The sequence below is a fragment of the Oryctolagus cuniculus genome, chromosome 18 (assembly GCF_964237555.1).
Source record: "Oryctolagus cuniculus chromosome 18, mOryCun1.1, whole genome shotgun sequence".
In the NCBI taxonomy this organism is placed as follows: Eukaryota; Metazoa; Chordata; class Mammalia; order Lagomorpha; family Leporidae; genus Oryctolagus; species Oryctolagus cuniculus.
The window spans coordinates 41,279,098-41,306,257 of NC_091449.1; the positions used below are offsets into that span (position 1 = coordinate 41,279,098).

Here is a 27,160-nt window from a genome sequence, read left to right on the forward strand (position 1 = left end):
CTGCCGCCGCGTCCCTTCCAGACTCCTGCTCATGCGCCTGGGAAGGCAGCAGAGGATACCCTGAGTACTTGAACTCCTGCCCCCCGTGGGAGGCCCAGAAGGAGTTCCAGGCTCCTGGCTTCTGCCTGGCCCGGCCTTGGCTGTTGCAGGCAATTCAGGAGTGAACCAGCGAATGGAAGAGCTCTCTGTCTCTCTTTCTCCCTTGCTTTGCCTCTCAAATTAATCAATCTTTATTATGGGAGAAAAAAACCGAAACACACTCTGGAGTTAAAATCCGGGGCCACTGGTTGCACGCTTAGGCAAGTCTCGTGACCTCCTGAGCCTACTCTGTCCTGTGTCCCTTGTCCTCAGGAAGTCACAGAGGAGAGGCGGGCGTCTGGGCTGGTGGTTATGAGGGGCCCGGGGCGTCTGGGTGCCACAGCCGAGTGCCAGGGTGAAGTCCCCACCCCTCCACCCTGATTCGCATCCCACTGACGCGCACCCTGGGAGAGCACCCGGGTCCCTGCCATCCATGTGGGAGACCTGGATTGAATTGCAGGCTCCTGGCTTTGGTTTGCCCCAGCCCTGGCTGTTGTGGTCATCTGGGCAGTTAACCAGAGATGGAAGATCTCTCTCTGTCTCTGCCTTCCCAATGAAAGAGGGGAGGAGGAAAGGAAGGAGGGAGTGAGGGAAGGAGGGAGAGAGGAAGGGAGATACTGTACAAAGTAAGCTTAAAAAAGGAGCTTTTGCCGGCGCCGCGGCTCACTAGGCTAATCCTCCGCCTAGCGGCGCCGGCACACCGGGTTCTAGTCCCGGTCGGGGCGCCGGATTCTGTCCCGGTTGCCCCTCTTCCAGGCCAGCTCTCTGCTGTGGCCAGGGAGTGCAGTGGAGGATGGCCCAGGTGCTTGGGCCCTGCACCCCATGGGAGACCAGGAAAAGCACCTGGCTCCTGGCTCCTGCCATCGGATCAGCGCGGTGCGCCGGCCGCAGCGCGCTGGCCGCGGCGGCCATTGGAGGGTGAACCAACGGCAAAGGAAGACCTTTCTCTCTGTCTCTCTCTCTCACTGTCCACTCTGCCTGTCAAAAAAAAAAAAAAAAAAAAAAAAGGAGCTTTTGGGGCCAGTGCTGTGGTGTAGCGGGTAAAGCCTCCACCAGCCATGCCACCATTCCATATGGGCACCGGTTCGAGTCCTGGCTGCTCCACTTCCAATCCAACTCTCTGCTATGGCCTGGGAGAGCAGTAGAAGATGGCCCAAGTCCTTGGGCCCCTGCACCTGCCTGGGAGATTTTGGAGAAGCTTCTGATTCTTGGCTTCAGATCAACACAGTCCTGGCCATTGTGGCCATTTGGGGAGTGAACCAGCAGATGGAAGAACTCCCAATCTCTCTCTGTCTCTGCCTCTCTGCAACTCTGCCTTTCAAATAAATAAATCTTTTTTTACACAGAGAGAGAAGGAGAGGCAGAGAGAAACAGAAAAAGAGGTCTTCCATCCGCTGGTTCAAATGGCCGCAATGGCTGGAGCTGTGCTGGTCCAAAGCCAGGAGCCAGCAGTTTCTTCCAGGTCTCCCACACAGGTGCAGGGACCCAAGGACTTGGGCCATCTTCCACTGCTTTCCCAGGCCATGGCAGAGAGCTGGATCAGAAGTGGAGCAGCTGGGACTAGAACCAGTGCCCATACGGGATACTGGCACTGCAGGCAGCGGCCTTACCTGCTATACCATAGTGCCGGCCCCAATAAATCTTTTTTTTCTAAGGATATATTGAAGAAGTAATGAGAGCAGGCGCCGTGGCTCACTAGGCTAATCCTCCGCCTTGCGGCGCTGGCACACGGGGTTCTAGTCCCAGTCAGGGAGCCGGATTCTGTCCCAGTTGCCCCTCTTCCAGGCCAGCTCTCTGCTGTGGCCAGGGAGTGCAGTGGAGGATGGCACAAGTCCTTGGGCCCTGCACCCCATGGGAGACCAGGATAAGTACCTGGCTCCTGCCATCGGATCAACGCGGTGTGCTGGCCATTGGAGGATGAATCAACGGCAAAGAAAGACCTTTCTCTCTGTCTCTCTCTCTCACTGTCCACTCTGCCTGTCAAAAAATTAAAAAAAAAAAAAAAGTAATGAGACAATGTCCACGGACAACATGGAACACAATAGGTGCTCAACACATGATAGGTACACTTATCAAGGAGCAGTTAATGGCGCTGTGGAAGGGTCCCTCATTCTGCAAACTGACTGGCCTGGCCTCTAGGAAATGTTAAGGTCCTGGAAGCACAGAGACATGTAGGGGCTGTTCCAGAGGGCAGGAGACCACAGAGACAAACAGCTGAACGCGGCACTGCACTCGGGTTTCCTCTTGTCACAAAGGGCGGCTGACAAAATCCCAGTAGTGCCTGGTAGGCAGACAGCAGTGCTGTTTCAACACGAATTCCCCATCCCTGTACACTGGCGAGACAAGACTATCCCTTGCTTTTTTTTTTTTTTTTTTTTTTTTTTTTTTTTTGACAGATAGAGTTATAGACAGTGAGAGAGAGACAGAGAGAAAGGTCTTCCTTCCGTTGGTTCACCCCCCAAATGGCCGCTACAGCTGGCGCTGCACTGATCTGAAGCCAGGATCCAGGTGCTTCTCCTGGTCTCCCATGCGGGTGCAGGCCCCAAGCACTTGGGCCATCCTCCACTGCACTCCCGGGCCACAGCAGAGAGCTGGACTGGAAGAGGAGCAACCGGAACAGAATCCAGTGCCCCAACTGGGCCTAGAACCCGGGGTGCCGGCGCCGCAGGCGGAGGATTAGCCAAGTGAGCTGCGGCACTGGCCTAGCCCTTGCTTTTAGGAAACACACCTGAGGTATCTGACACTAAAGGAGCTCTATGTCTACATCTCACTCCTTTTTAAAAAACATTTCCTTATTTATTTGAAAGGTAGAGTTACAGGGGTGGGGCCTTCCATCTACTGGTTCACTCCCCAAATGCCCACAACTGGGGCTAGGCCAGAAACTCCATCTGGGTCTCCCAAGCACTTGGGCCACCTTCCACTGCTTTCCCAGGCCACAGCAGGGAGCTTTTCCCCATGGGGGGAGATGTCCCTCTGACAGCAGCTTCCAAGGAGAGTGATGCGCCCTCTGGGTCTGCCTGGACTGACCAGGTTTGAGCACTGAAAGTCTCACATCCTGGAGAACCCTCCAGCCCCGGGCAAGTGAGGTGATGGGTCACCCCGCTTCCGGGGGACCTTGTAGATGGGGCCACCGTGGCCTCATTGGGCCAGTGAGGTTCCCTGCCCTTCAGCCAGGGGCAGGGTTGCAATGAGTGGGTCAAGGGCAGACCGGACAGCTCAGCCACCCAGCAAGAGTGGGGCTGGTGACTTCCGGGTAAAATAGCACACTCCATACAGAGGACAAGGTTTCCATGCTCTTGAGCTGCCCTTTGCTAGGCCAGGGCCCTCTGGGCAGCACGGGCATCCTTGACCGCACCCCCTCCCCGAGCCTCAGGCAAATAGCTAACCCGCATCCCAAGCCTACTCATGCATCCCCACAGCCGGAACCCGACGTGAAGGCCGGAGGGACAGCAACAGGGCACTTCACAGCTCGCCCCAGCCCCGCCCGCCTGGCAGGTGCTGGCCCAGCCCGAGGGCTTCTGTGCCACACAGGTGCCCTCCCTGGGGCCCTCCCTCCTGTGACCTGGCAGGGGTTGAGTCTGCACCTGCGTGAGGCCAGGAGAGGTAGCGCAGTCCTTTCTCGTGAGTCACGGTCCAGTCCCCTCCTTTCGTGCCCTCTCCCGCGGACACAGAGGCCTCTGTGCAATAGCAAGGCTCTGGCTTGTCCCCGGCCTCAAAGGACTCCGCGGAGGCCAGCGAGGTTTGCGTGCACGCTTTGAGCTGCACCCATGAAAGCCCAGCCGCAGGTGATTACAGGAGGCTGCGAGCTCGCGTGCTGCAGGCTATTAGACGCCGCGCGAGGACGCCGCCCCGCTTGGCTCGGCGGCCGCGGAGGGGCCAGCTGTGAGTCAGGCCTTGGCCCTGGCCACCTTCTTAATTTAGACGAGTGGCAGCTGCCCACCCAAATTAGCTGCCCCTGCTTCAGCCTCTGCTCAGCTCCGCACATGCCTTGCACATGCCTTCCTCAGCTTAGGCGTTTCTGAAAGCCATCCGTGCATCGCCCTGTGGGGTGGTTTTCTTGTTCGACTGCTTTTAAGGCATTCAGGTTTCAACAACACAAACTCCGCTTGGAAAGTACATCCCCCGCCAGCCGCGACCTCTGTCCTCCTGCCCCTCCTCTGAGACCAGCACTGCGACCAGCGGCTGCTGGGTCCATCCTGATGTCGTCTCCGCATACAAAGTGTTTTCAGAATGTCCGCGGAAAATGTGGGGCAGGCATTGGGCACGGCGTTTAAGACTGCCTGGTCTCTGCTGTGGCCCGGGAGTGCAGTGGAGGATGGCCCCAGTGCTCGGGCCCTGCACCCGCGCGGGAGACAGGAGAAGCTCCTGGCTCCTGGCTCCTGGCTCTGGATTGGCGCGGCTCCGGCTGTTGCAGCCAATTGAGGAGTGAACCGGCAGATGGAAGACCCTCACCCCCGCTTCTGCCTCTCTGTAACTCTGCCTCTCAAATAAATAAATAAATCTTTAGAGAGAGAGAGAGAGAGAAAGAGAAAGAGAAAGAGAGAGAGAGAGAGAGAGAGAGAGAGAGAGAGACTCCTTGGGGTGCCTGCATCCCATGTCAGGGAGCCTGGTTCCAGTCTTGGCTCCACTCCCAATTCCAGCCTCCTGCAGATGCGCACCCTGGGAGGCAGCAGGTGAGGGCTCAAGTACTTGGGTCCCTACCACCCACATGGGAGTTCCAGCTCCCTAGCTATTGGTGGGCATTTGGGGAGGGAACCAGCAGGTGGGAGTTTCCGTTTCCCTCTCCCTCTCCCTTTTCCTCTCCCTCTCCTTCTCCCTCTCCCTCTCCCCCTTTCTGTGTCTCTCTGCCTTTCAAATAATAAAATAAATAAAAACGTTTAAAACACATACTATGAAAAATCTATGCCTGTATTTCAAAGTTTTTTATACTAGATTTATAAATATAAATATAAATAATATAACATATATAAATAATATAACATATATTATAAATAATAAACATCGTCTGAAATTCCACATGCCACGAGCTTTTCAAAGCGGTCTCCCATAAGCCCACACACGCAAAAATGCCGCAGGCTGGCCCACGCATGTCAGCACGGTTCACACAGCAGCCAGACTTTGCTTTCCACACCCCCTGCCAGTGCAGAGTCCCCCACAGCACACATGCAGACTTGGTCCTGGCCGTGGGCTTCCTTCCAAGTTTGAGGCTGCCGGCGGGTTCCGGCGGTCCCCTACGGCAACCACGGTGCTTCCAGGAATGCTCCGGTGCCCGGATCTTTGCTTTCACTTACAGGTAGTACAGGTGGAGCGTCGCTAATCTGAACATCTGAAATCGGAACCTTGTCCTTGGACAGGACGCCACAGGTGGAAAATTCCACACCTGGCCTCCTGTCACAGGTCACAGTCAAAACGCAGGTGCACTACAAATGCTGCATGAGGTCACTGTCAGGTTCTGCGGGGAAGGTGCATCTGAAACTTCAATAAATCTCCTGTTAGACCTGGCCCCATCCCTAAGAGATCTCTATGTCGATGCAAATATTCCAAAGTCAGAAAAAAAAAGATCCTGAATCTTCAACACTGCTGGCCCCAACTAGTTAGGAGAAGAGATACCAGGCCTCTGACAAGATTCCTAGAAACAGAGCCGCAAGTACTGCCACTGCAAGTCTGACGTAGGAAACAGCACCCCTTGGACAATCTGGCGGAAAATAAGAATCCGTTCTCTAAGGAAAAAAATCCATGCGATCCTTCCCTGTTCAGTGTCTGGATGGAAGCTCCCAGATCCACCTGAAGAAGTCTCGGTAGAGGGCAATGGAACGTGTGTGGGGAATTTGGATCAACCATCACTCCTGTACCTGTGTGTGCGTGTGTCTGTGTGTCCACATGTGTGTGCCAGTGTCCATGTGTATCTGCGTGTGTGTGTGTCATCATACAGGAAGCTGCCCGTCTGTCCTGCTGTCACACTCGGCACAGTTCAGTTGCAATTCCAGAAGTCAAATTCTTTCCCACGCTCCACCGCCAAGGTACATACCTCTCAGCACCACGGTGCTCCTTGGCCTGGATCTCCCAGGAGGCGGCTGTGGCCCAACGCTGCTCCCTGCCACGGCTCGCGGGGCCCCGGCGCCCTGGTCTGAGCTGTGGACCCTGCCGACAGCTGCTGCCTCGGGACTGAAACCAGAGCCTGCTCAGAGAGGGCTGCAGAGCTCACACGCCCAGTGAGACATTAATATTTCACAGCAGAAGCCAGGAGGGCCCCAGGTTCACACCGGGTGCTTCTAGAAAGCACTGTGAAGACACAGCCCCCGTTCTCTCTCACTCAGGGTCTACACGAGACTCTAGAGACTCCACAAGAGACATGTGAAAAGGAGAGGAGCTGCCGACAACCTGTGACTGGCCAGACCTGTGCCAGCTCAGGGTCTGGCTTCCGAGCCCTGGGGATCCACCCCTTGGCATCCGCTTGGCTCTGAGTCTGAGCACTGTCCACCATGAAGATGTGGCAAGAGGCGAGGGCCATCATGTGATCATGGGATAGAGCTGCACCACAGTGCCGCAGACCCAGAGCCAGGACAAGAAGCCACCTGGCACCCGGTATGTGGGAGACGCTTAGCACCTGTAACCTCCTCCCCTCCCAGGTGCCAGAGCTCAGACTCTCTCCGGACCTCACACTGCCTGCTAAGCACATGATGGTGTCTCTCAGGGCCACCGCGTCCCTGGCACGGCCATGTTTCCAGGTTGAGATGTCATCAGCTTGGGTTTTAGCAACCACAAAGCCACCAGACCAGAAACTCCTCTGTCCTCCCCAGGAATGTGGGGGGAATGATGTAGACAAGGAGGAAGTGACAGCAAAGAGGAGAAGCTGTGGTCCCAGCCCCCTCCACCACCTCGCCTCCTCCGCCCCGGCTCCCCACTCTGTGCTGCAGGAAACCATTATTTCCACAAAACCATTGCCCACAGCCAGTGCTGACTGCACATAACAAACCTAGTTGCTGACAGCTTCCCTGTGATGACCAGAGCCCATTATAAAGTCATCTAATAAAATCACCATAGCTGTCACTCCTACTCCCATCATGCACCTGACACATGACATTTCTGAGACTTCCAGAAAAGCAAGAAAATGGGTGACACTCAAACGCCATCTGGAAACTCCACCCCTCCAGGTCATACAAAGGGATGGCCCTGGACCCTGTTGGGTACAGCTCACCCTTGAGTAGGCACTCCTTCTCAGGTGTGAACTTCACTTTGCAAATAAATCCTATTCCTGACATGTTTCATCTTTGAATTCCTTCCTGCATTGGAGACAAGAACCTGGACCCAGTCAATGGATGACATCTGTGGCGAGCCAGCCAGGAGGTGAAAGCCCACCCAGAAATTGGCCAGAGCGGCTTTCTCCCATTGCACTTAGAGCCTTGGTTTTGTTCTGCGTCTCTCTCCTTCTCCACTTCGTTCCGACGCGGTACAGACAAACTCCTCTTTGACCCAACCATGTCTGCTCTCTCCACTGACTCTCTTCCACCTCCTATGAGCCCCCACCTCCACCCTACAATCCAATCTCTATCTTCCGCCACCAGAGGCCTGGCCAGGGTCCCTACCAGGGAAACAACACAAGGACTTTCAAGAGACCAAAGGCCTGCTGACCATGGCCCTGCACGAGGGATTCCTAATTTAGAGAAGTCCTTCACCTGTTTGTAGCAGGAAGACAAGGAAGAGCCCTGAGGTACTCACCCCAAAACTGGATCCAATTCCATGACAGTGGCCCGCTACACAGCTGGACCCCATGGCCGCAGGACGGCCTGGCTGCCCAGAAGTGGGTGCTGCTACCACGCCTTTGGCTGAGGAAGCCACCAAACTGACTTTGGGCCAGCCTCTTGCTGTTCCGACTCCGCACCACGTATAAGGGGTCTAGAGGTTAAAGGACACCAGTGGCTCACAGGAGACACCGTTCCAAACAGCAGATTCACCAGCGGGACCTCTCAGAGCATGACCCGGTCCAGCTGCCCTCCTGCCATCTGCAGATACGGAACGCAGCTCGTTCTATGGAGATGCTGTGTCTACGGGCAAATCCCTGGGAAACCCGGATGCCGAATGGCTCACCGGTGGTAGCGGTTCCAGGAAGGCAGGGGTTAGAAAGGCAGGACACGGCACAAGTGGTGGAAGCCCAGGCATTACCTCCCAACACCTCGACTCAAGAGGCCAAACTTATCCCCTTGGCTAGAGTCTTAAAACGGGGGAAAGGCCAGGTGTCACCACTCAGACTCCAAATGGTCCTCTGGCCTGCACGAGTGCCCGGAGCCTGAGGCCCTGTTTCTGCCTTGTGTATTGGCTGACTTGGGGCTTTTGCTCAGCACATCATCCGTTGTTCCGTCACAGAGTGATGACGAGATGGTTTGGATCCCCAGCTATGTGACGTTTTGGACGTCACACTGGCCTCTGGTCGGCCACCTGCAGTGCTTAAGGAAGCCTGCTGCACTTACCTTAGCAGCTTATGGAAGAAGATGCCACAAGAGTTTATGATTTAGCCAAGCGGCTCCACAATTTTGGAAGGGAAGTCTCTTGGCTTCCTCCAAGCGGGAAGCAGTAGCAGGTGCTCTTCCTGGGGCTAGTGCTGGGGCGCAGTGGGATGAGGTGCTGCCTGCGATGCTGCCACCCCATATCCGAGTCCCAGCTGTTCCACTTCCCTTCTCCCTGCTCCCTCCTGATGCAACTGGGAAAGCAGTGCAAGATGACCAATGGGCCCCTGCCAGCCGTGTAGGAGACCTGGATGAAGCTCCTGGCTCCTGCTTCAGCCTGGCCCAGCGGTGGCCAGTGCGGCCATTTGGGGCGTGAACCAGTGGATGGAAGACCTCTCTCCCTCTCTTTCTCTGTAACTGCCTTTCAAATAAACAAACAAATCAATCAACTTTTTTTTTTTAAGTGCTCTCCCTTCTCTGACATGGCTCTTCCTCCTGCCCCTTTCTGACCCAGGTATTCTCACACCTACCTGTCAAATGTCTCTCCTACAGAATCCAACAGTTTCCTATCAGGGCAGTGGTCAGGCAGGGATTCCAGCCAGTTACCAATGACTGGAGAGGAAGCTCCAGTCCCTCACTGGGACCTCTAGCTCAACAGCGAGGGATTCTCATTCCCCGGCCAGGCAGGCAGGACGCCCACGACTCGACACCCTGCCTGCTTTATGCCGAAGAAGCCCCCTGTTTCCAGGCAGTCACTGTCCAGAACAGGAGCTGGCTGATAATAGCCAACACGGCGCCTTCTGCAACCCCACCATGACACATAGCCCATTATAACAACACTGTAATAAAAGATAATAGCAGTGCCTTGGCTGACACTCCTGTTCCCATCATGCCCGGGTGTGCAGCACATCCAAGAGGTCTAAAGTGGCAAGGAAGTGGGCAGTACTCAAACTCCACTCTAAGATGCTGCCCCTACACTAACCAAGCCCAGGCCCACACGCCACCTGCCGTGCCTCCGCATCATATAAGGGATTATCCTGTTACACGTAGTTCACTCAAGTGTGGGCTTTTCCTTTGTGCATAAATTCAATTCCTCCATTCCTGCATGGGAGGCAAGAACCTGCACCCAGCCATCCCATCACAGAAGGAGCTGAGAACACCCCATGGCGGTTCTAGAAGGTTCCATCTCAAGACTAAAGTCACTGTGGCGTGTATGTGTGTGTGTGGGTGGGTGTGTGCACCATCCACTGAGCGCTCACTGGATGCCAGGTGCCGGCTGAAGCGCCTGGATGTGTTCACTGATCTGCTTCTCCCCACACAGCCTGCAGGGGAGGCTGCCACGGTCCAGATGAGGAAGCAGACGTGCGGGCAGGGTGAGCACTTGTCCACTTGTCCAGCATCACTGTGGGTGGGGGGTAGGCCTGGGGTCGAGGTGGCCCAGGAGCTCACCGCCTGGCCCTGCAGCCTCCAGCAGGGAGGATGGGGAAGCTTCACGTTCCCGCCCTCGTCTGTCCCACGTCATCTCTTGTCCCCTTTGCTGCGGCCCCCAGCAGGCAGCTGGCCAAGGGCAGCGGCGAGAGTCGGCCCGGGCCTGGGCTGTCTTTAAGGCCAGTCCCTCCCGGGCGCTGCACGTGGCAGCCCACGTGTAGACGTGGCCGGGAGTGGGAGGGAAAGGCCAGAGAGGCAGCGTGGGCGGCGGGAGGGAGAGCGGTCGTGGCGGAGTCTTTGCCAAGGAGACCTGCTTGTCTCACTTCCCCGAGGGCGGCGGCTCTAAAGAGACAGCCTGCGTGGGGCCCGATCCCGGCTCCTCTACCCGGCTCTGCCCTGACGGATCCAGCCCTCCACAGGCCTGGGCAGGCCCCGACCAGCCTCCTGGCCCTACCGACTCTGTTGCAGGAGCAGACAGCGGCGCTGGTGGCAGGACCCTCGCGCCTAGCAGCCTTTCAGTAAGCGCATGAGAAGCGGCCCTCACACTGCGCCGGGTGATGGCGTCCCTGACTGAGCGATAACTCAACACCTGGAGTCACCGACCCAGCCCTGTGCCAGCTACTCTGCTGTGATTAGAGCAGACACGGATGCTATACCCATTTTACAGGAGAGAAAACTGAGGCTCAAAAAATTCAGTCCATTTGCTCAAGGCCATCACATCACAGGCCAGCTTTTCCAGCAGGTGCAAGAGGCATAGCGCCTGGGACCCAGAATACTTTTAGGGACTCCTGAAAATGCTTTCATTTTACTTACAGAGAGAAGGGGGAAAATGAATGTTTAGGGCAAAGAAAGTATTTCCTATAAAACATGAAGCTATTCCTCTTTATACCAACGTAGCAGTAAAAGTATATTTTTAAATTTCCTCTCCCCTGGAGGAAAAGGCTCACAATGGCAAAAGTGCCCAGGGCTCAAGGACATCCGCGTGCCGCCCTGAGGAAGCAGGACTTGAACCCAGATCTGCTGCTCCTCCAAGGCTATGTCTGTCAAAGAACCTTCCAACCCCTCCCCAGCGTGAAAGGAGCCGCCTGGGGCAACCTCAGGGCTGCGGAGTCTGCACCTGTGGTGGAGTCTGCACCTGTGGTGTGCTGCCCACACCGCCACTCAGCCACGGCGCTCACCCGCTGGCCACAGCCTCAGTCCCTGGCCTTCCAGGAAGCCACCTGGGCAGAGGAGCTCATTGCAGACCCAGGTCATTCACAGGGGGAAGGTGAAGGCCAGTGGAGCCTGGGGAGGTGCTTGCCCCGGAGCCGGAGCCGGAGCCGGAGCCAGAGCCGGGAGGTGCCTAAGAGGGACCGGGATCACTGGGAACACATTCCAGCTTTTCTTCCTCGCCCGAAAGAAGGCGAGCGCCAGCCTGCTCTGTGGGCATTCTGCCTTGGACAGTCCAGGGACAGAGGGCGTTGGCTGTGGAGGCCCACAGACCTGGCTTAGGGTCCCCATCCTGCCGCGTAGTTTGCTGTGGGAACGGGGAGGTGTGGCCTCCAGCTCAGGAGCTCCCTTGAGATTTCCCACCTCAGTGTGACCTTGAGAAACCGCCTTCCTCTGACTCTGTCTTCCCAGCCTTAAAATGCAAACAAGAGCAACCATCGCCCCCCACGGGAAGGGGCTGGAAGTAATCACCGGCTACGTGGTAAAGCCAGCAGCTGGGGACGCCCCCTTCCGTCGCCAGGTCTGGGAGGGCACAGCTGGCACAGGACGGGAGGTGGGGGTTGCTCATGAGAGAGAAGCCTCGCCTCCCATTAGGCGTCACCAGGTCGGAAACTCCTCAGCCCCAGCGACTCGGTGACTTACGCCACACCAGAGCCTTGCAAGCCGAGGGTTGCACAACCCAAGGCAGAAACCGTGAAATTGGAACAAAGGCCTGGCTCATCAGCAGGCCCGGGTTCCGCGCAGGTGAGCAATGCCTTAGCTCGGCAGGGTGAGATGCCCCGCTAGAACCGCCAGGCTGAACCCTGCTGACCCAGCAGGGGAGTTTCTCAGGCTTTCTAGAAGTCTCTGGGGGAGAGGTGGCCTCCTCCCACAATGGCCCCTCCTTTCCCGTCCTGCGCTCCTGGAGCCGCAAGTGCTTCTGAAACTGCGCTGTGCGCATGAATCGGCTGGGCTGCTGTTGGAATACGGTGGGCCTGAGAATCTGCATTTCTGGGGAGCTCCCGACCATGCCGATGCAGCTGGCCAGCACTGAGGGCCTGGGCTTTCCTCTGGTCCACTGACACACTGCCCAGATCCTCCTGCACTCCGCACCTTGGAATCTGGGAACCTAGATTGAGTCCTGGGTCCTGGCTTTGGCCTGGCCCGGCCCTGGCTGTTATGGACATTTGGCAAGTGAATCAGCAGATGCAATCTCTCTCTCTCTCTCTCTCTCTCTCAAATAAAATAAATTCTAAACATTTTAAAAATCTGAGGCCGATAATTTGCTAAAAGAACTTTCTTCTCCCACACATCACCCACTGACACCTTTTTCTGGCAGGTAGCAAAACCCTTTGGTGGCCTCTTGCCACAGAGATGTTAAAATTACAGCTCGTTGTGAATTCCTCTTAAAACCCCAGAAGGCCCCACGAAAAGCCCTGCCCTCTCCCATCACCTCTCCTCCCAACCCCCACCTAAGGCTTCCCTGCTTCTCCTTGTGGGCAGCTATTCCAGAAGTGTTTGTTTGTTTGTTTGTTTTTAGTTTCATTCATTTCATTTGAAAGGCAGAGTGGCAGAGGAGAGAGGGAAACCTCCCACCTGCTGGCTCTCTCCCTAGAGGGCCGCAATGGCAGGGGCTGGGCCAGGCTGAAACCAGGGGCCAGGAGCTCCATCTGGGTCTCCCACGTGGGTGCAGGGCCCAAGCACTTGGGCCATCTTCTGCTGCTTTCCCAGGCGCTTTAGCAGGGAGCTAGATCGGAAGCCGAGCAGCTAGCACTGGAACCAGAGCACCCATGGGCCCCAGAGCCACAAGCAGTGGTTTAACCTGCTGCACCACGACACCAGCCCCGGAGAAGGGAGATTTCTGAAGCATCATCACGGCCAGGTTCTTCCTTTCTTTGATGAAACTGTTAAGCCCCGTGGTTCCTCGTTTCCTCCTTTCCTTGGGCAAGATGAGGTTGGGTGGTGGGAAGTAGGGGTGGCTCCCAAGGGAAGCTCCCCACCAACTCCACCAGGAGCCCCTCCCCTAATTCCTGAGCGGAGCTTAACCACAGCACGCAGGGGAGAGGCCCTCGCACGGGCGGAGCCCTACACACCCCTGCTGCAGCTGGTGCGCTGATGCGGACAACTTCCCCCATGTCCTGGCCTCCTGCCCCAGGCACGCCCTGCCTGGGAGCAGCCTCAACGACCCCCAGGGCACAAGAGGGGGTCACCCATGCTGTCAGCATCAGAGCCCCTGCCCCCCACTGCGGTGAGCTCCCCATCAGGAGGGGGGAAGGCGTTTATGGCAGATCACCGCCCCCCGGGAGCTGGGTGTCAGAGTCCAGGGCACCAACAGTGGTTCTGGGAGCAGTGTCGCCCCCTTTGCAGGCCTGGTTGGATGCTGTTCACTACAGAACGCATTTACCACTCTGGTTTTAAAGTCATGCACATAACGGTAGTGTAGGAACACGTTTATCAGATAAATTGATTTTTTTAAATTGCTAAAGGTTACCATCTGTGAAAATCATCTCTCCGTGCCGTTTCTCAGGGGAGCTCTCCTTATTTCAACTGCTCGCAGCCTAGGAAACCTCAGCTTGTCCCTGAGCTAACAGCACTCCCTGATACTTGTTAGTTAAACATCGGAGTGAAAATTAGGGTTGAGGGGGCTGGCTGGGTGATGCGGCAGGTTAAGCAGCCGCTTGCAATGCCGACATCCCATACTGGAGAATGAGCCGGTGGGTGGAAGATGGCTCCCTCCTCTCTCTCTGTCATTCTGCCTTCTGAATAAATAAAGTCTTAAAAAAAAAAAAAGCGAAAGGCATGTGATGCTGTAGTTAAATTACTTGGGACACCCACATCCCATGTCAAGGTGCTGGTTCGAGTCCCATCTCCTCTGCTTCTGATCCGCTTTCCTGTTGGGAGGCAGCAGGTGACGGCCCAAGTACTTGGGTCCCTGCCACCCACGTGGGAGACCTGGATGGAATTCCAGGCTCCTGGTTTTGGCCTGGCCCAGCCCTAGCTGTGGCAGGCATTTGGGAAGTGAATCAGTGGATCGATAATAATGATTTTTTAAATTATTACAAAGGCTATCTCCATTCTACGGTTCATTCATAATTTGGGGAAATATTCACACAGATCCTTTTCTTAAAGCTTTAGAATTTGGAAGTATGTAAAAATAAAGATCCTGTAGCAGCTACGGGCAAGGGCGCTCCCTATGGGGGTCTCACTCTGCAGGAGCCAAGCCATTCATTAGCACCTTTGGAGCCTTTGCTGTCACCGCTGCCCCAGGCGGCAGAGCTGGGAACCGCGGGAGACACCTGGATGTGATAGGAAATTCAGGTGGGAAAAAAGCAGCGGAAAGGCGTTGTTGTTGCGCTTTCCTTGCTAAAGCACGAAGGCTGCTGGCTCCCTGCAGGCCGGGCCATCCACCCAACCTGCGAGTGAGGGCAGGGGAAGGTTCCTGGTTTTGTTCTGGGCACAGGCAGGGGCGAGAGGTGGCTGCCTGCAGCACCTGTCGGCCTGGGGACGCGAGGTAGCTGAGGCGGTGCTCTGGGAGCTGATCTCATCAGACGGTTTTGTCAACAAGCGAGAAAACTTCTCTAACAAATACACATCTCAGAACGCAGTCAGCCCACTTATCCGTGGGGGAGACGAGAGCGGATTCCACATAGCCCAGCTCCTCCTGCAAGCTGAAGCAGCCGCGCAAGTCCAACAGCAGCAGGGACGCAGGCAGGGAAAGGCGAGGGGCGGATCTTCCACGTTCGCCGAGCCGAAGGCACACAGTCAGGTACGCACGGTGCTTGTCAGCCCCATTTCAGACAAGGACACGGGAGGTGAGTGATTTAACCAAAGTTGCAGCCTACTAATAAAACTCCACGCTTCCACGCCAGGCCCCGCTGCTAACCCAGGATGTGCTGCCCTCCAGGAGAATTAACACCTCTACTTGAACCTGACCGCCAGGGCGCTCCCCTGGGGGGCGCAAACATGGGCAGAGGTGTTTCTTCCCCCCTGATCCTCATCAGAGCCCCTCAGCGGGGCTAAGAGCATTGTTTCCTCTTGACCAAGAGCTCAGCCTCTGGCGCAAAGGGTGGCGAGCTCGTCCATCCAAAGTCAAGAGGGAATTGGGGTCTGAGGCTGCAAATTCCCTTTGTCTCATGCAGCTGCCCCAGGAATGGCCCTAAAAGAAAACAGAAATGCCCACTCCTGCTGCAGAGACATCCTTCCAGCTCCCACCTCAGGAGAGAGAGCGAGAGCAAGAGCGAGAGAGAGCTCACGCCTACCTGGGGTTCACTTCCCAAATGCCTGTAAGGGCCCCACAGACAGGAGCGGGGAGCTCCGTCCAGGTCTCCCGTGTGGGTGGCAAGAATCCAATTACTTGAGCCACCGCTGCTGCCTCCCGGGATCTGCGTGAGCAGAAAGCTGAAACTGGGAGCAGATGTCGTCCAGCTTTATTAATAATTTTAGATAGGGTTCTTGCTTGTCTATTCAGAGAATTCTGAATATCAGCTCAAACAGACCAGGCGACATGGTAAGTTTTTAAGTGTTTTATTCAGTGAGAGAAATGCACAGCAAAGTGAGGGCTTTATTTAGGGGAGAAGGAAGTCTAGAAGCTAAGTTGGGTCCATGCCAGGCAGAGAGCAGCCGGGAGCCACGTGGAGCAAGCGTGCAATGCGGGGCAACAAGGGAAGGGCCCACCGTGCCCCGGGGCCTTCTATTTACTCCCAAAGGGGAGTGGTTACGTGGTCTGATTGGCAGGTGGGCATGCAGGTGGGGGCAGGTAGGGGTGTGCGATCCCACGGGGGAAGGACGAAGCTGTGGTCTCCAGCCTACAAATCCTCTCTGCCTGCCTACATCACAGCCAGAGCTGGGAGTTGAACCCAGGCACTCTGGATAGAAGATGCAGGCATCTTGCCTGCCAGACCAAAACCCGCCCCTCGCCCCAGCCTTTCTCAGAGGCATCATTAGCTCGGCTTCTCTCTTGACATCCAGAGTGCGCAGTGCCGTGCTTTTTTTTTTTTTTTTTTTTTGACAGGCAGAGTGGACAGTGAGAGAGAGAGAGAGACAGAGAGAAAGGTCTTCCTTTGCCATTGGTTCACCCTCCAATGGCCGCCGCGGCCGACGAGCTGCAGCCCGCGCATCGCGCTGATCCGAAGGCAGGAGCCAGGTACTCATCCTGGTCTCCCATGGGGTGCAGGGCCCAAGTACTTGGGCCATCTTCCACTGCACTCCCTGGCCACAACAGAGGGCTGGCCTGGAAGAGGGGCAACCGGGACAGAATCCAGCGCCCTGACCGGGACTAGAACCCGGTGTGCCGGCGCCGCAAGGCAGAGGATTAGCCTAGTGAGCCGCGGCGCCGGCCAGTGCCGTACTTTTTGAAAGGGTGACAGAGTTGGGGAGTGGAGCAGCAACTGAGGAATTCAATCAACTTTACAGGAAAAATCATGTCAGTGCCACCCCACTGAAAATGCAGCCGTGAACACGAGATCCAGTTGCTATAGCAACCGTTTAATTGACATTTTCATTTTCCCAGCATTTGTTCCAGGCAGGTAGGCGCAGACCCATGTCCTCAGGGAGGTGTGAGCAGGGGGTGTGTCTGCTTCCCCTGTCAGTGCTCCTCACTTGGCGGGGGGGGGGGGGGGGGCCAGACACTGCTCCCAGACGACCCCTGGACATGAACGACAACAGGCAGTGCCCAGAGAACCCTGTGATTCAGCACCTACAGTGGGCAGAGCCAGCATCGCTATGCAGAGGTGGAGGAGGAGACGATACTCCCGAACTTGCTCATTGCAGGGATGGGCTGCCAAGGCTCAGGTGAAGGGCAGAGCCCGGCCCAGACTCAGGTCCAGGTCCAAGGACACTTGATGGGCTGTTCCCTCGACTGGCTGCTGAGCCAGTTTCAAGGGGAGGAGAGTGGGGTGAGGAGGCTGCCTAGCTTAGCTTCAACCCATCAAGGCAGCAGGACCCCTTGTACCTTCCCAAGAGACAAGCCGCATCTGCCGAAAAGCCTAGAACACAAAGGAGGGGGGCGAGTATATCCCCAAGCTCAAGCAATACATCCCCTGCAAGAGCAGCCGCTGCCGTCTCCGCTGCAAACTCCCCGCACCCTCGGAGGTTCAGAACTCAGCCGCCCTGCCAGGTGCGCGGCCCCCTGGCTGGATCTGAGGACGACGCACGTGGAATACTAAACACAGCCCAGGGAGTTCCCGACTTGGCCACCTGACTGCAGCCTGGCCTGCCCTCGGCGGCGGTGGTTTCTCTCAAGGGCGAGGTGCCACGCCAGTCTCTCACCAAGTGTGCAGACAAGGCGGTGCATGGAAAGCGCAACTCCATGGAGAAACAGGGGCGGCAGCGAATCATTTTTGGGGGGATGGGAAGATCTGTAGGTGGGAAAGATTGCTTCTGTGACTTCCCGGGGTGGGGGTGGGGGGGACAGAATGGGCTGCAAGTGCAGCTTCTGATTTCCAGAAGGCAAATCCTTTGCAGAAGCCCAGGGGGGTTACAAGTGATCAGGGCTCGGCTGAATCCCTGTCTTCCCAGGCATTGCCGCGTCATCTTCGCTCCTAAGCACTCCTGCCTCTGATGCTTGCCACAGAGAGCGCCCTCCAGGTGGGAAAACCAAACTACAAAGGGCCCCCACCAGGCGCCACGCTGAGGTCCTGCTGGAAATGACCAGCGAGACGGGGCTCCCAGGGAAATGCCACCAAGGCCCAAGGAGTAGGGTGCAAAGGGGCGGGGGTGCACCCAGGGCCTCGTCCCCCGAACCCACAGCCACACTCTGGGGAAGAAGCCTTACTGTGGGTGCTGGGGACCCTCCGCTAAATTGCTGAAGTCCATTGCCAATGTAACTCAAGCACTCCTTCCCCCCAAATCCTATCAACTGGAGGCTCGCCCGCGATCGCTCTCTTCATTTTATTTTACAACCCGCAGAAATCTGTCTTAAAACATGTGCTGGGGCCTTGAAAGGCAGGCATGTGGGGACACTGTTGTTCAATGCCTGGGACCCGAGCGTGATGGAGACTTCCTCGCACCGAGCTGTGGGCTTTTTCCTCCCCCAGTGTCAAATCTCATCCCCCTGAGCGGCTCGTCTGCCAGCGGGACAGCTTCTCTCCTATTGGAAGCGCTTTCCTTTTCCTCTCCATCCTTTTCCACGGGCAGCTTCAGGGACCATCACCCAAGACTCGCGTGGGGCGGGCCCCTGCTCCTCCCACATCTAGTCCTGCCCGGCTTCCCTGTCTGGGGAAACGGTCCCAGCAGCCCAAGTCGGAAACCTGATGTGGGCTGTCTCCTACCTCGAACCCCAGCTGTTAGCAGGTGCAGCAGGCCCTACACGCTGCACGCATGTCAGGCCCGACTACCCCCCATCGCCTTCCCCCGGGGAGCTGCAGCAGCCTGCCCCCAGGCCACCTAGCTGCTCCCCAGCCCCGCAGCCCTCCTGCCCCAGGGGGCCAGAGGCACCATGGAAAACACCACTTACACCGCGCCCCTTTCTCCAATGTCTGCTTCAGCAGATTCATGGAGACTTCAAGTTCATGGAAAATGCACATGAAACAACTACGCATGGGTCTCTCTCTCTCTCTCTCTCTCTCTCTCTCTCTCTTCTTTTGCATCAAAATTAACTTATCTTCTAAGGGGTTGGGAGGGGAAGCATCGGCCACAGCAATGAAGATGCCTGCATCCCAAACCAGAGTGCGGTCTCTGCTCCGGATCCTGTTCCCTGCTAATGCACACCCTGGGAGGCAGCAGATGTGAGCTCAAATATTTGAGCCCCTGCCACCCATGTGGAAGACCTGGGTTCAGTTCCTGGCTCCTGGCCCAGTCCTGGCTGTTGCAAGCATTTTTGGGGGAGTGAACAAATGAATGGAAGATCTCTCTCTCTCTCTCTCTCTCTCTCTGCCAATAAAATAAAAGTAAATAATTTAATAAGTGAAAAAGTTTAAAAATAAACTTATATTTGAGCTCCAATTTTTCAGCTTTTAAAAGATTTTATTGGGGCCGGCGCCGCCATGGTTCACTTGGTTAATCCTCCTCCTGCGGTGCCGGCATCCCATATGGGCGCCAGTTCTAGTCCTGGTTGCTCCTTTTCCAGTCCAGCTCTCTGCTGTGGCCCGGGAGGGCAGTGGAGGATGGCCCAAGTGCTTGGGCCCTTGCACCCACATGGGAGACCAGGAGGAGGCACCTGGCTCCTGGCTTCGGATAGGCGCAGCACTGGCCGTAGCGGCCATTTGGGGAGTGAACCAAAGGAAGGAAGAACTTTCTCTCTCTCTCACTGTCTATAACTCTACCTGTCAAATAAAAAAAAAAGATTTTATTTATTTATTTGAGAGGTAGAGTTACAGAGACAGGGAGAGACAGAGAGAAAGGTCTTCTATCTACTAGTTCACTCCCCAATTGGCCGCAATGGCCAGAGCTGGGCCCATCTGAAGCCAGGAGCCAGGAGCTTCTTCTGAGTCTCCCATGCAGGTGCAGGAGCCCAAGGACTTAGGTCATCCTCCACTGCCTTCTCAGGCCATAGCAGAGAGCTGGATAGGAAGAGGAGCAGCCGGGACTAGAACCGGTGCCTATATGGGATGCTGGTGCTGTAGGAGGAGGCTTAGCACACTACGCAATAATGCCACACCTGTTTGTTTGTTTGTTTTCTGTTTTTTTTTTTTTTTTTTTTAAGCACCCTCTTACTTGCAAGCTTCTCTGGGCTGGTGCTGCCCCAGCACCTGCTAGATCTTGCTTTCTCCTTAGGGAGAAGACAACGCACAAGAGGAGAGTGGCACGCAGAGAGCGGGCAAGGGTGATAGGAACCTGGGAAAGGGGCCGGTGCTGTGGCGCAGTAGACTAAGCCTTAGCCTGTGGCACCAGCATCCCAATAGGCACTGGTTCATGTTATCCAGCTCTCTGCTGTGGCCTGGGAAGGCAGAGGAAGATGGTCCAAGTCCTTGGGCCCCTGCACCCACATGGGAGACCCAGAAGAAGCTCCAGGCTCCTGGCTTCAGATCAGCCCAGCTCTGGCCTTTATGGCCGTTTGGGGAGTGAACCAGTGGATGGAAGACCTCTCTCTCTGTCTCTCCCTCTCTGTATCTGTAACTCTGACTCTCAAATAATAAACCTTAAAAAGAAAAGAAAAGAAAAGAAAAGACAAGACAAGAAAAGACAAGACAAAACCAGGGAAGAAAGAAGCCGGGAGGGAGGGTGGAATTCACGCTACTCCCAACAGGGGCTGTGATCTCAGGTGGGGGGGGGGAGGCCTCGTGGAAAGGGGCATTTGAGGCCTGGAGGAGCCCTGTGGGGGCATCTGTACAACAGCCTGGGAAGAGCTCTCGAGCTGCTCCCCACAGTTCAAGGAAAAGTAAAACTACAAGATAACTTTATTGAGGTGGGCATTTGATGCTGCAGTTTAGACAAAGCTTGGGACACCTATGTTGCATACTGGATGGCTTGGACCCTAGTCCTAGTCTTCCAGCTTCCTGTTAAGACACACCCTGGAGGGGAGGGGGGACTGGCACTGTGGCGTAGTGGATAAAGCCGCCGCCTGCAGTGCCAGCATCCCACATGGGTGCTGATTCGAGTCCGGCTGCTCCTCTTCTATCCAGCTCTCTGCTGTGGCCTGGGAAAGCAGCAGAGGATGGCCCCAGTCCCCATGTGGGAGACCCACAGGAGGCTCCAGGCTCCTGGCTTCGTTCAGATCTGTGCGGTTCCAGCCAATGCAGCCAGCTGAGGAGTGAACCAGTGGATGGAGGACCTCTCTCTCTCTCTCTCTCTCTGCCTCTCCTTCTCTCTGTGTGTAACTCTGACTTTCAAATAAATAAAGAAATCTTTAAAAAAAAAAAAAAGACAGCTGGTGGTGGCTCAACTACTTGGATCCCTTCCCCCCAGTGGGACACTGAGATTGGGCTCCTGGCTTCCAGCTTCAGCCTGGCCCAGTCTCAGCTATTGTGAGCATCTGCGGAGTGAACCAGGGGATTGAAGATCTCACTCGCTCTGCCTCTTAAATAATTTTTAAAAATTTAAAGATAAGTTTATTTTGGTGCCCAAAATGTTTGAAATTGCATAATGAAAACTAAGCGTAGGGTGCATGCTACGGTGTGGCAGGATCAGCCCTGCCTGCAGTGCCTGTATCCCTCCTCCGGGCATCAGGTCAAGTCCCTGCTGCTCTGCTTCCAGCTAACGTTATCTGGGAAAGTGGAAAAGATGACCCGAATGCTTGAGCTCCTGCCACCCACGTGGGAACCCTGCATGGAGGTCCAGGCTCCTGATGTCAGCCTGGCCCAGCCCTGGCCGTTGCAGCCATTTAGGGAGTGAACCAGTGGGTGGAAGAGCTCTCTCTGTAACTCTGCCTTTCAAATAAATACATCTTTAAAAAAAAAAAAAAACTATGCGTGGTTTTTAATTAAATTCTCATTTCTTGAAAGGCAGAGAAACAGAGAGAGATCTTCCATCTGCTGGGTCACTCTCTAAATGCTTGCAATAGCAGGGACTGGGCCAGGCTCTCCATCTGGGTCTCCCACGTGGTGGCAGGGACCCAAGTCCTGAGCCATCATCTGCTGCCTCCCAGGGTGTGTATTAACAGGAACCCAGATTGAAGTTCCAGCATTCCAATATGGGCACCCCAAGTGGTGCACCCGCCGCTCCACAGTGCCCACCCCCTGTCTGTTAGGTAGCTAGGCCGCATCAGCCAAAGAAAATGGGGATTGTTAAAGCAAACTGGAACTGTCATGTGATGTAACGAGGCAGCAAGCCTTGGCGGCAGACCAGCAGCTACACCCCGAGTACTGCGCTCGTCCCATAATCCTGTTGGGGCCCAGCCCTCTCCTCCCCGACCTGCACCCAGAGGGCTGCTGGCTCCCATCCAGCGGTGCTCGAGAGGTCCCAGGAGGAGTTTCAGGAACCCCCACGCCCAGGAAGCCCTCCTCCCAGCAGGGTCCCAGAGGAGGGAGGAAGGGAGGAAAGATGGGGGGCCCGAACCCCTATCCACACCAACTCCAGCCTGAACAGACACGCTTCTTGGTTTTTCCTCGATACATGCCTGGCCTATCAGGTGTGTCTGTCTTCATTAAATTCGGCTCCCCCAGCACACCAGAATCCCTCGCCGCAGGATTGGGTACCACGTGAATTTCTGGAAGTGCCCTGGCGCAACCCCCCCCCCCCCCCCGGCTTCCCTGTCACACTAGCACAAAGTCCCGGTTCCTTACCCTGTCCGCGAGATCCTGTGCCATCTGCTCATGGGCCTCCACTGCCGGCTCTGCCCCTGCTCTCGCCTCTCCAGCCACAGGGGTCTCTCAGGCCAGCCTCGCTCCCATTTCGGGGTCTTTACCACCTTCCCCAATCAACCCCCTTATCCCCTCTGCAAACAGTCTCTCCCATCTACCCTTGCGTCTCAAAATGTCACTTCCTCCAAGAGGTCTTCCCTGACCACTCCCACCTCCCTGGGTTTTAATCCCTCATTGTACTTATCACTGAACTTCTCTTGTTTTCTGTCTGCCTCCCGGACTAGGAATGCAAACTGCAAGGGGGCAGAAGCCTCCTGGACTGTTCAGGGTCAGATCCCCCGTGCCAGGGACAGACCTGGGCCAGAGCAAACATTCAATGCATATTTATGGAGTGAAGGCATCAATCCATCAAGTGGAGCCGGACAGCAAGCTTGTAAATAATACATGCAAGCGGCTGCCACACAGCAGGCATCACTCAAAACCTCACACCCAGCCCCGTCCCAGGCGCTGCCTTTTGATCCACAAGAACCCACAGCAACAAAACAACTCAACGGTATCTCGGTAACGCTGTCCAGGCGCGCTGGGAACTTGAGCATTTAGCCAAAGCCCTTCTCACTATCTGTTCATCCTAACAACCTAGTGAGGAGGCAAGGCTGTAGCCCCATTTTAAGGAGCCCCAAAACTGAGGTCGAGCAGATGTTTTGTACTTGCCCAAGATCATGAAACCACGGGCCAGCATTGCGGCACAGGGTGTTAAGCCACTGCCTGCAATGCCATCACCCAGTATAGGTGCTGGTTCAAGCCTTAGCTGCTCTGTTTCTGATCCAGTTCCCTGCTAATGCACCTGGGAAAAGTGGTGGAAGATGGCCCAAGTGCTTGAGCCCCTGTATCCGCGTGGGAGACCCAGATGGAGCTCCTGGCTCCGGGCTGCACTTCAGCTTGACCCAGCCTTGATCTTTGCAGCCACTTGGTGAACCAGCAGGTGGAAGATCTCTCCCTGCCCCCCGCACCCCCCCACCTCTTAACTCTGCTTTCAGATAAATTTGTTGTGTTTTATTTAAGTTTTACCTATTTATTTGAAAGGCAGAGTTAGAGAGAGGCAGAGGCAAAGACACACAGAGAGAGGTCTTCCATCTACTGGTTCCCACCCCAGATGGCCACAACAGCCAGAGCTGGGCTAATCTGAAGCCAGGAGCCTGGAGCTTCCTCCTGGTCTCCCATGTAGGTGCAGGGACCCAAGCACTTGGGCCATCTTCCGCTGCTTTCCCAGGCCATAGCAGAGAGCCGGATCGGAAGTGGAGCAGCTGGAACTCGAACAGGCACCCGGCTTTACTTGCTATGCCACAGCGCCGGCACTGATAAATTTGTTTTAAAAAATCATCTAACCGGCCTTGGGCAGAGCCAGGAGCCTCCCCCCAGACTACACAACTGTTTTCAAATCCCTCTGAATGAATGCCATGGAACACTTCTGTTGTGCCAGGAGCTGCGTTAGAAAGAATTTCAGAGACTGTCTCACAGGCAAGCCGGGGTAAAACGTTCCAGATACCAGGGTTCTAGGGAATCCTGGGCCACGTGTAGAGACCCAACCCCGCTCTACCAGGATTTCTCCCACAGTCACCCTCACGAGTGCCGATTGCCAATACTCCGCTCCTCACTGCATGCCGCTCGTTACTGTGCCGTTGTACACAGGAGGAAACTGAGGAACAGAGCCATCGAAATGCTTGCTTCTGGCCCAACACAGCAAGCAACACAGCTGGGTCCTGAACTTGGCCCTGGCCGTGTCATCGGCAGAAAAACCTGGTCTCTGTGGGTCAGCGGTCTGCAGGTGCTTCTGAGCGTATAAAATGCTAGAAACGGCCGGCGCCGCAGCTCTGTAGGCTAATCCTCCGCCTTGCAGCGCCGACACACCGGGTTCTAGTCTCGATCGGGGCGCCGGATTCTGTCCCGGTTGCCCCTCTTCCAGGCCAGCTCTCTGCTGTGGCCTGGGAGTGCAGTGGAGGATGGCCCAAGTGCTTGGGCCCTGCACCCCATGGGAGACCAGGATGAGTACCTGGCTCCTGCCTTCGGATCAGCGCGGTGCATCGGCCGCAGCGCACTGGCCGCGGCGGCCATTGGAGGGGGAACCAACAGCAAAGGAAGACCTTTCTTTGTCTCTCTCTCTCACTATCCACTCTGCCTGTCAAAAAAAAAAAAAATGCTAGGAAGATCTAACTCTGATGAGCTTTATATAGATGGGAAGGACCTAGGGGAGAACAGCCATACGCCAGCCCCTAAACTAGAGGCCACATGAGCCCCGCCCCCACCCAGGGCAAGGTGTGCTTCAAAGTCTTCCTTTTGTTCCTTACCTGTAGGTAGGGTCGCTGGGTCTGTGTGGCCGGGATGCCTCCTGGGGAGGGGGCCTGGAGCTTGGCAAGACCATCTTCATTGGAGACACCAGGGCCAGACCAGCGCCAGCCAGGAGCCTGCTCCCGGCCAGGGCTGGGCTCTGTCTCCCTCTCTTCTCTCTGCCCCCTCGGCCGGGCCCAGCTGATCCAGCCCAGCCACACCAGGGCTGGAACCACAAACATGGCAGCACCCAGCCCCGCTCGCTCTGACCCGCTGTAGAGCATGGTATTCGATGCCGGAACAGACAGCAGCCCGTGCCCTGGAATTTTCTGCTTGGTTCAACAATTCCTCGTTGGACCAAGCAGTGGCTCTGGCCTTGAACAAGGCGGGCATTCAGCCTTTGGCTCAGCAATTAAAAGGCTTTGGGGACAGCAGCTCCTTCAGCGTCAGCTCCCAGGGAGGGACTAACCCAGGTCGTAAGTGAGGGTCTCATAATGTGACCCTGAGTGAGTTTCCTAGCCAGTTTTCTGCAGCCCATGGAGGCTTGAGAAGAATTAGAATTATTACAACACAGGGTGTAAGAGGCAGGCGGGGAGAATAAAGCTAACCAGGCCCCTGACACCCAGGGGAGAACCAGAGATGTCCAAGTCTGTCTCCGAGTTCTCATTCTCTCAAAATCCTGTCGCACCCTTGGCCTTCCAGACCCGGCTAAGAGCAACTTCAGCCAACAGTCTTAGGACCAAGAGACCTGAGTTGGAAGGATCTGCTGAACCACAACAGAGGCTACCAAGGAAGAGAGCACTGGTCCTGGAACAAGCTCCCCCGACCACGGGCAGCAAGGTGAGCCGGTGGTTGGGAAATGTCCCCCAGCTCAGAACAAGCCTGCGTACTTTCTAATGAAAATCGGAAGAAGAAAGGCATCAGGGGTTTGCACTGACCCCACGCTAGCCATAGAGAAAAGGACGGGACGACAGCAAGTGGGGGGCTGTCCCCCGGGACAAGCCCGTGCTGCCTCTGTGCGCGTGGTCAGGGCCGTGCTGGGATCTGAGTGGGGGTTTTCACATTCAAGGCTGCACCTCGGCCCTGCTCAGCCACCCCCACGTCTGCTTCCTTCCACGCCCCAGCTCGCAGCAGTGACACTGAGGGGCTCTCAGAATCGTTGCCCCACCGCGTCCCCCCAGAGATGCAGAGGGAAACCCGCTGGCACCTTTAACTCTCACCCTGGGACGTGCCCCACATCTGTCAGCTTCAACCCTTGGGGCTCTGCCTTGCAACGTGCCACTCCCACCATCACGGCCTGGATGCCTGCCCTAGCCCCAACCCTCCGCCCCTGGTACTCAACTCCACGGCCAGACCGACCCTGTGAAAACCAAAGCCCAAGCACACTGCATCCCAGCAAGGTTTTCAAAGCCAAGGTCTCCCGATGTCTGTGCTCCAAAACCCCGCCGCCATCTTCTTCTGCTCTGCTCCTAAGACCCACCAGCTGCCCCCAGGACCTTTGCACTGGCTGTGCCTCCCCCCTGGAGACTCTAACCTCAGATACCTTGTCCTTGAGGAGCCTCACCCTGACTGCCTCATTTAAATTAGGGCCCCACCCACCCCTTCATCTTCCACCAACACCCCAGCTCTCCCTAAGGCTCTTCCTATGCTCCGAGTTCACTGGTTTCTTCACAGCACCAAGCACCTCCTGATACGCTAGGGGTGCATTGATTGGCTAAGCCTATTAGGTAAGAAGTCAGAAATGAGCTTGTGTGTGTGTGACAAAGGCCTAAGGCATAGACATCCAGGTCCAGCATCCGCATCTCAAAGTCATCCCGACAACCTTCCAGGTGCGGCCCAGTATCTGCACTTCAGACACCCTGCCCCCACCTTCCAGGGGGCCCTGCCCCTTCTACCCCGGGATAACCAGATAACCGTCCCTCCTCTAACCACAGGCTTCCCCTGTCTGATAGCTTCAGGGGGGAAACTCAGAAAGGAATTTTTTGTATTTACATCCAATAAGTCCTTTGTTCCAGGAGGAGGAGAAGGAGAAGAGGCGGGAAGGCAAGACCCATCCCCTTAAAAACCCCCAGCCTAAATGTGCACTGCGCACCCTCTCTCAGGTCCTGTCTGGAGAGGTGCCCATCCGTCCTTACGGATGTCCCTGCCTTAGTAAACCTTGCTATTTTGCTTTCCACTGCTCTCTGTCTCATGCCTGAATTCTTTCTTGTGCGAAGACAAGGACCCTTCGCTTCTCCAGCAACAAGCCTGTGGTTATTTATTTATTTTTTTGACAGGCAGAGTGGACAGTGAGAGAGAGAGACAGAGAGAAAGGTCTTCCTTTGCTGTTGGTTCACCCTCCAATGGCTGCCGCGGCTGGCGCACTGCGGCCGGCGCACCGCGCTGATCCGATGGCAGGAGCCAGGTGCCTCCTCCTGGTCTCCCATGTGGGTGCAGGGCCCAAGTACCTGGGCCATCCTCCACTGCACTCCCGGGCCACAGCAGAGAGCTGGCCTGGAAGAGGGGCAACCGGGACAGAAT

At 56.0% G+C, this 27,160-nt stretch overlaps 1 protein-coding gene across 1 annotated transcript in view; it reads right to left on the minus strand.

Annotated features, from left to right (window-relative positions):
* Nucleotides 1-24,910, minus strand: part of KIFC3 (kinesin family member C3) — a 76,324-nt gene extending 51,414 nt beyond the window's left edge. Inside the window, exon 1 of the mRNA XM_070061964.1 lies at nucleotides 24,661-24,910. Within this exon, the coding sequence (XP_069918065.1) occupies nucleotides 24,661-24,882 (222 nt within the window). The 5' untranslated portion in view covers nucleotides 24,883-24,910. The remainder of the gene's footprint in view (nucleotides 1-24,660) is intronic.
* Between the last annotated feature and the right edge of the window lie 2,250 nt (nucleotides 24,911-27,160).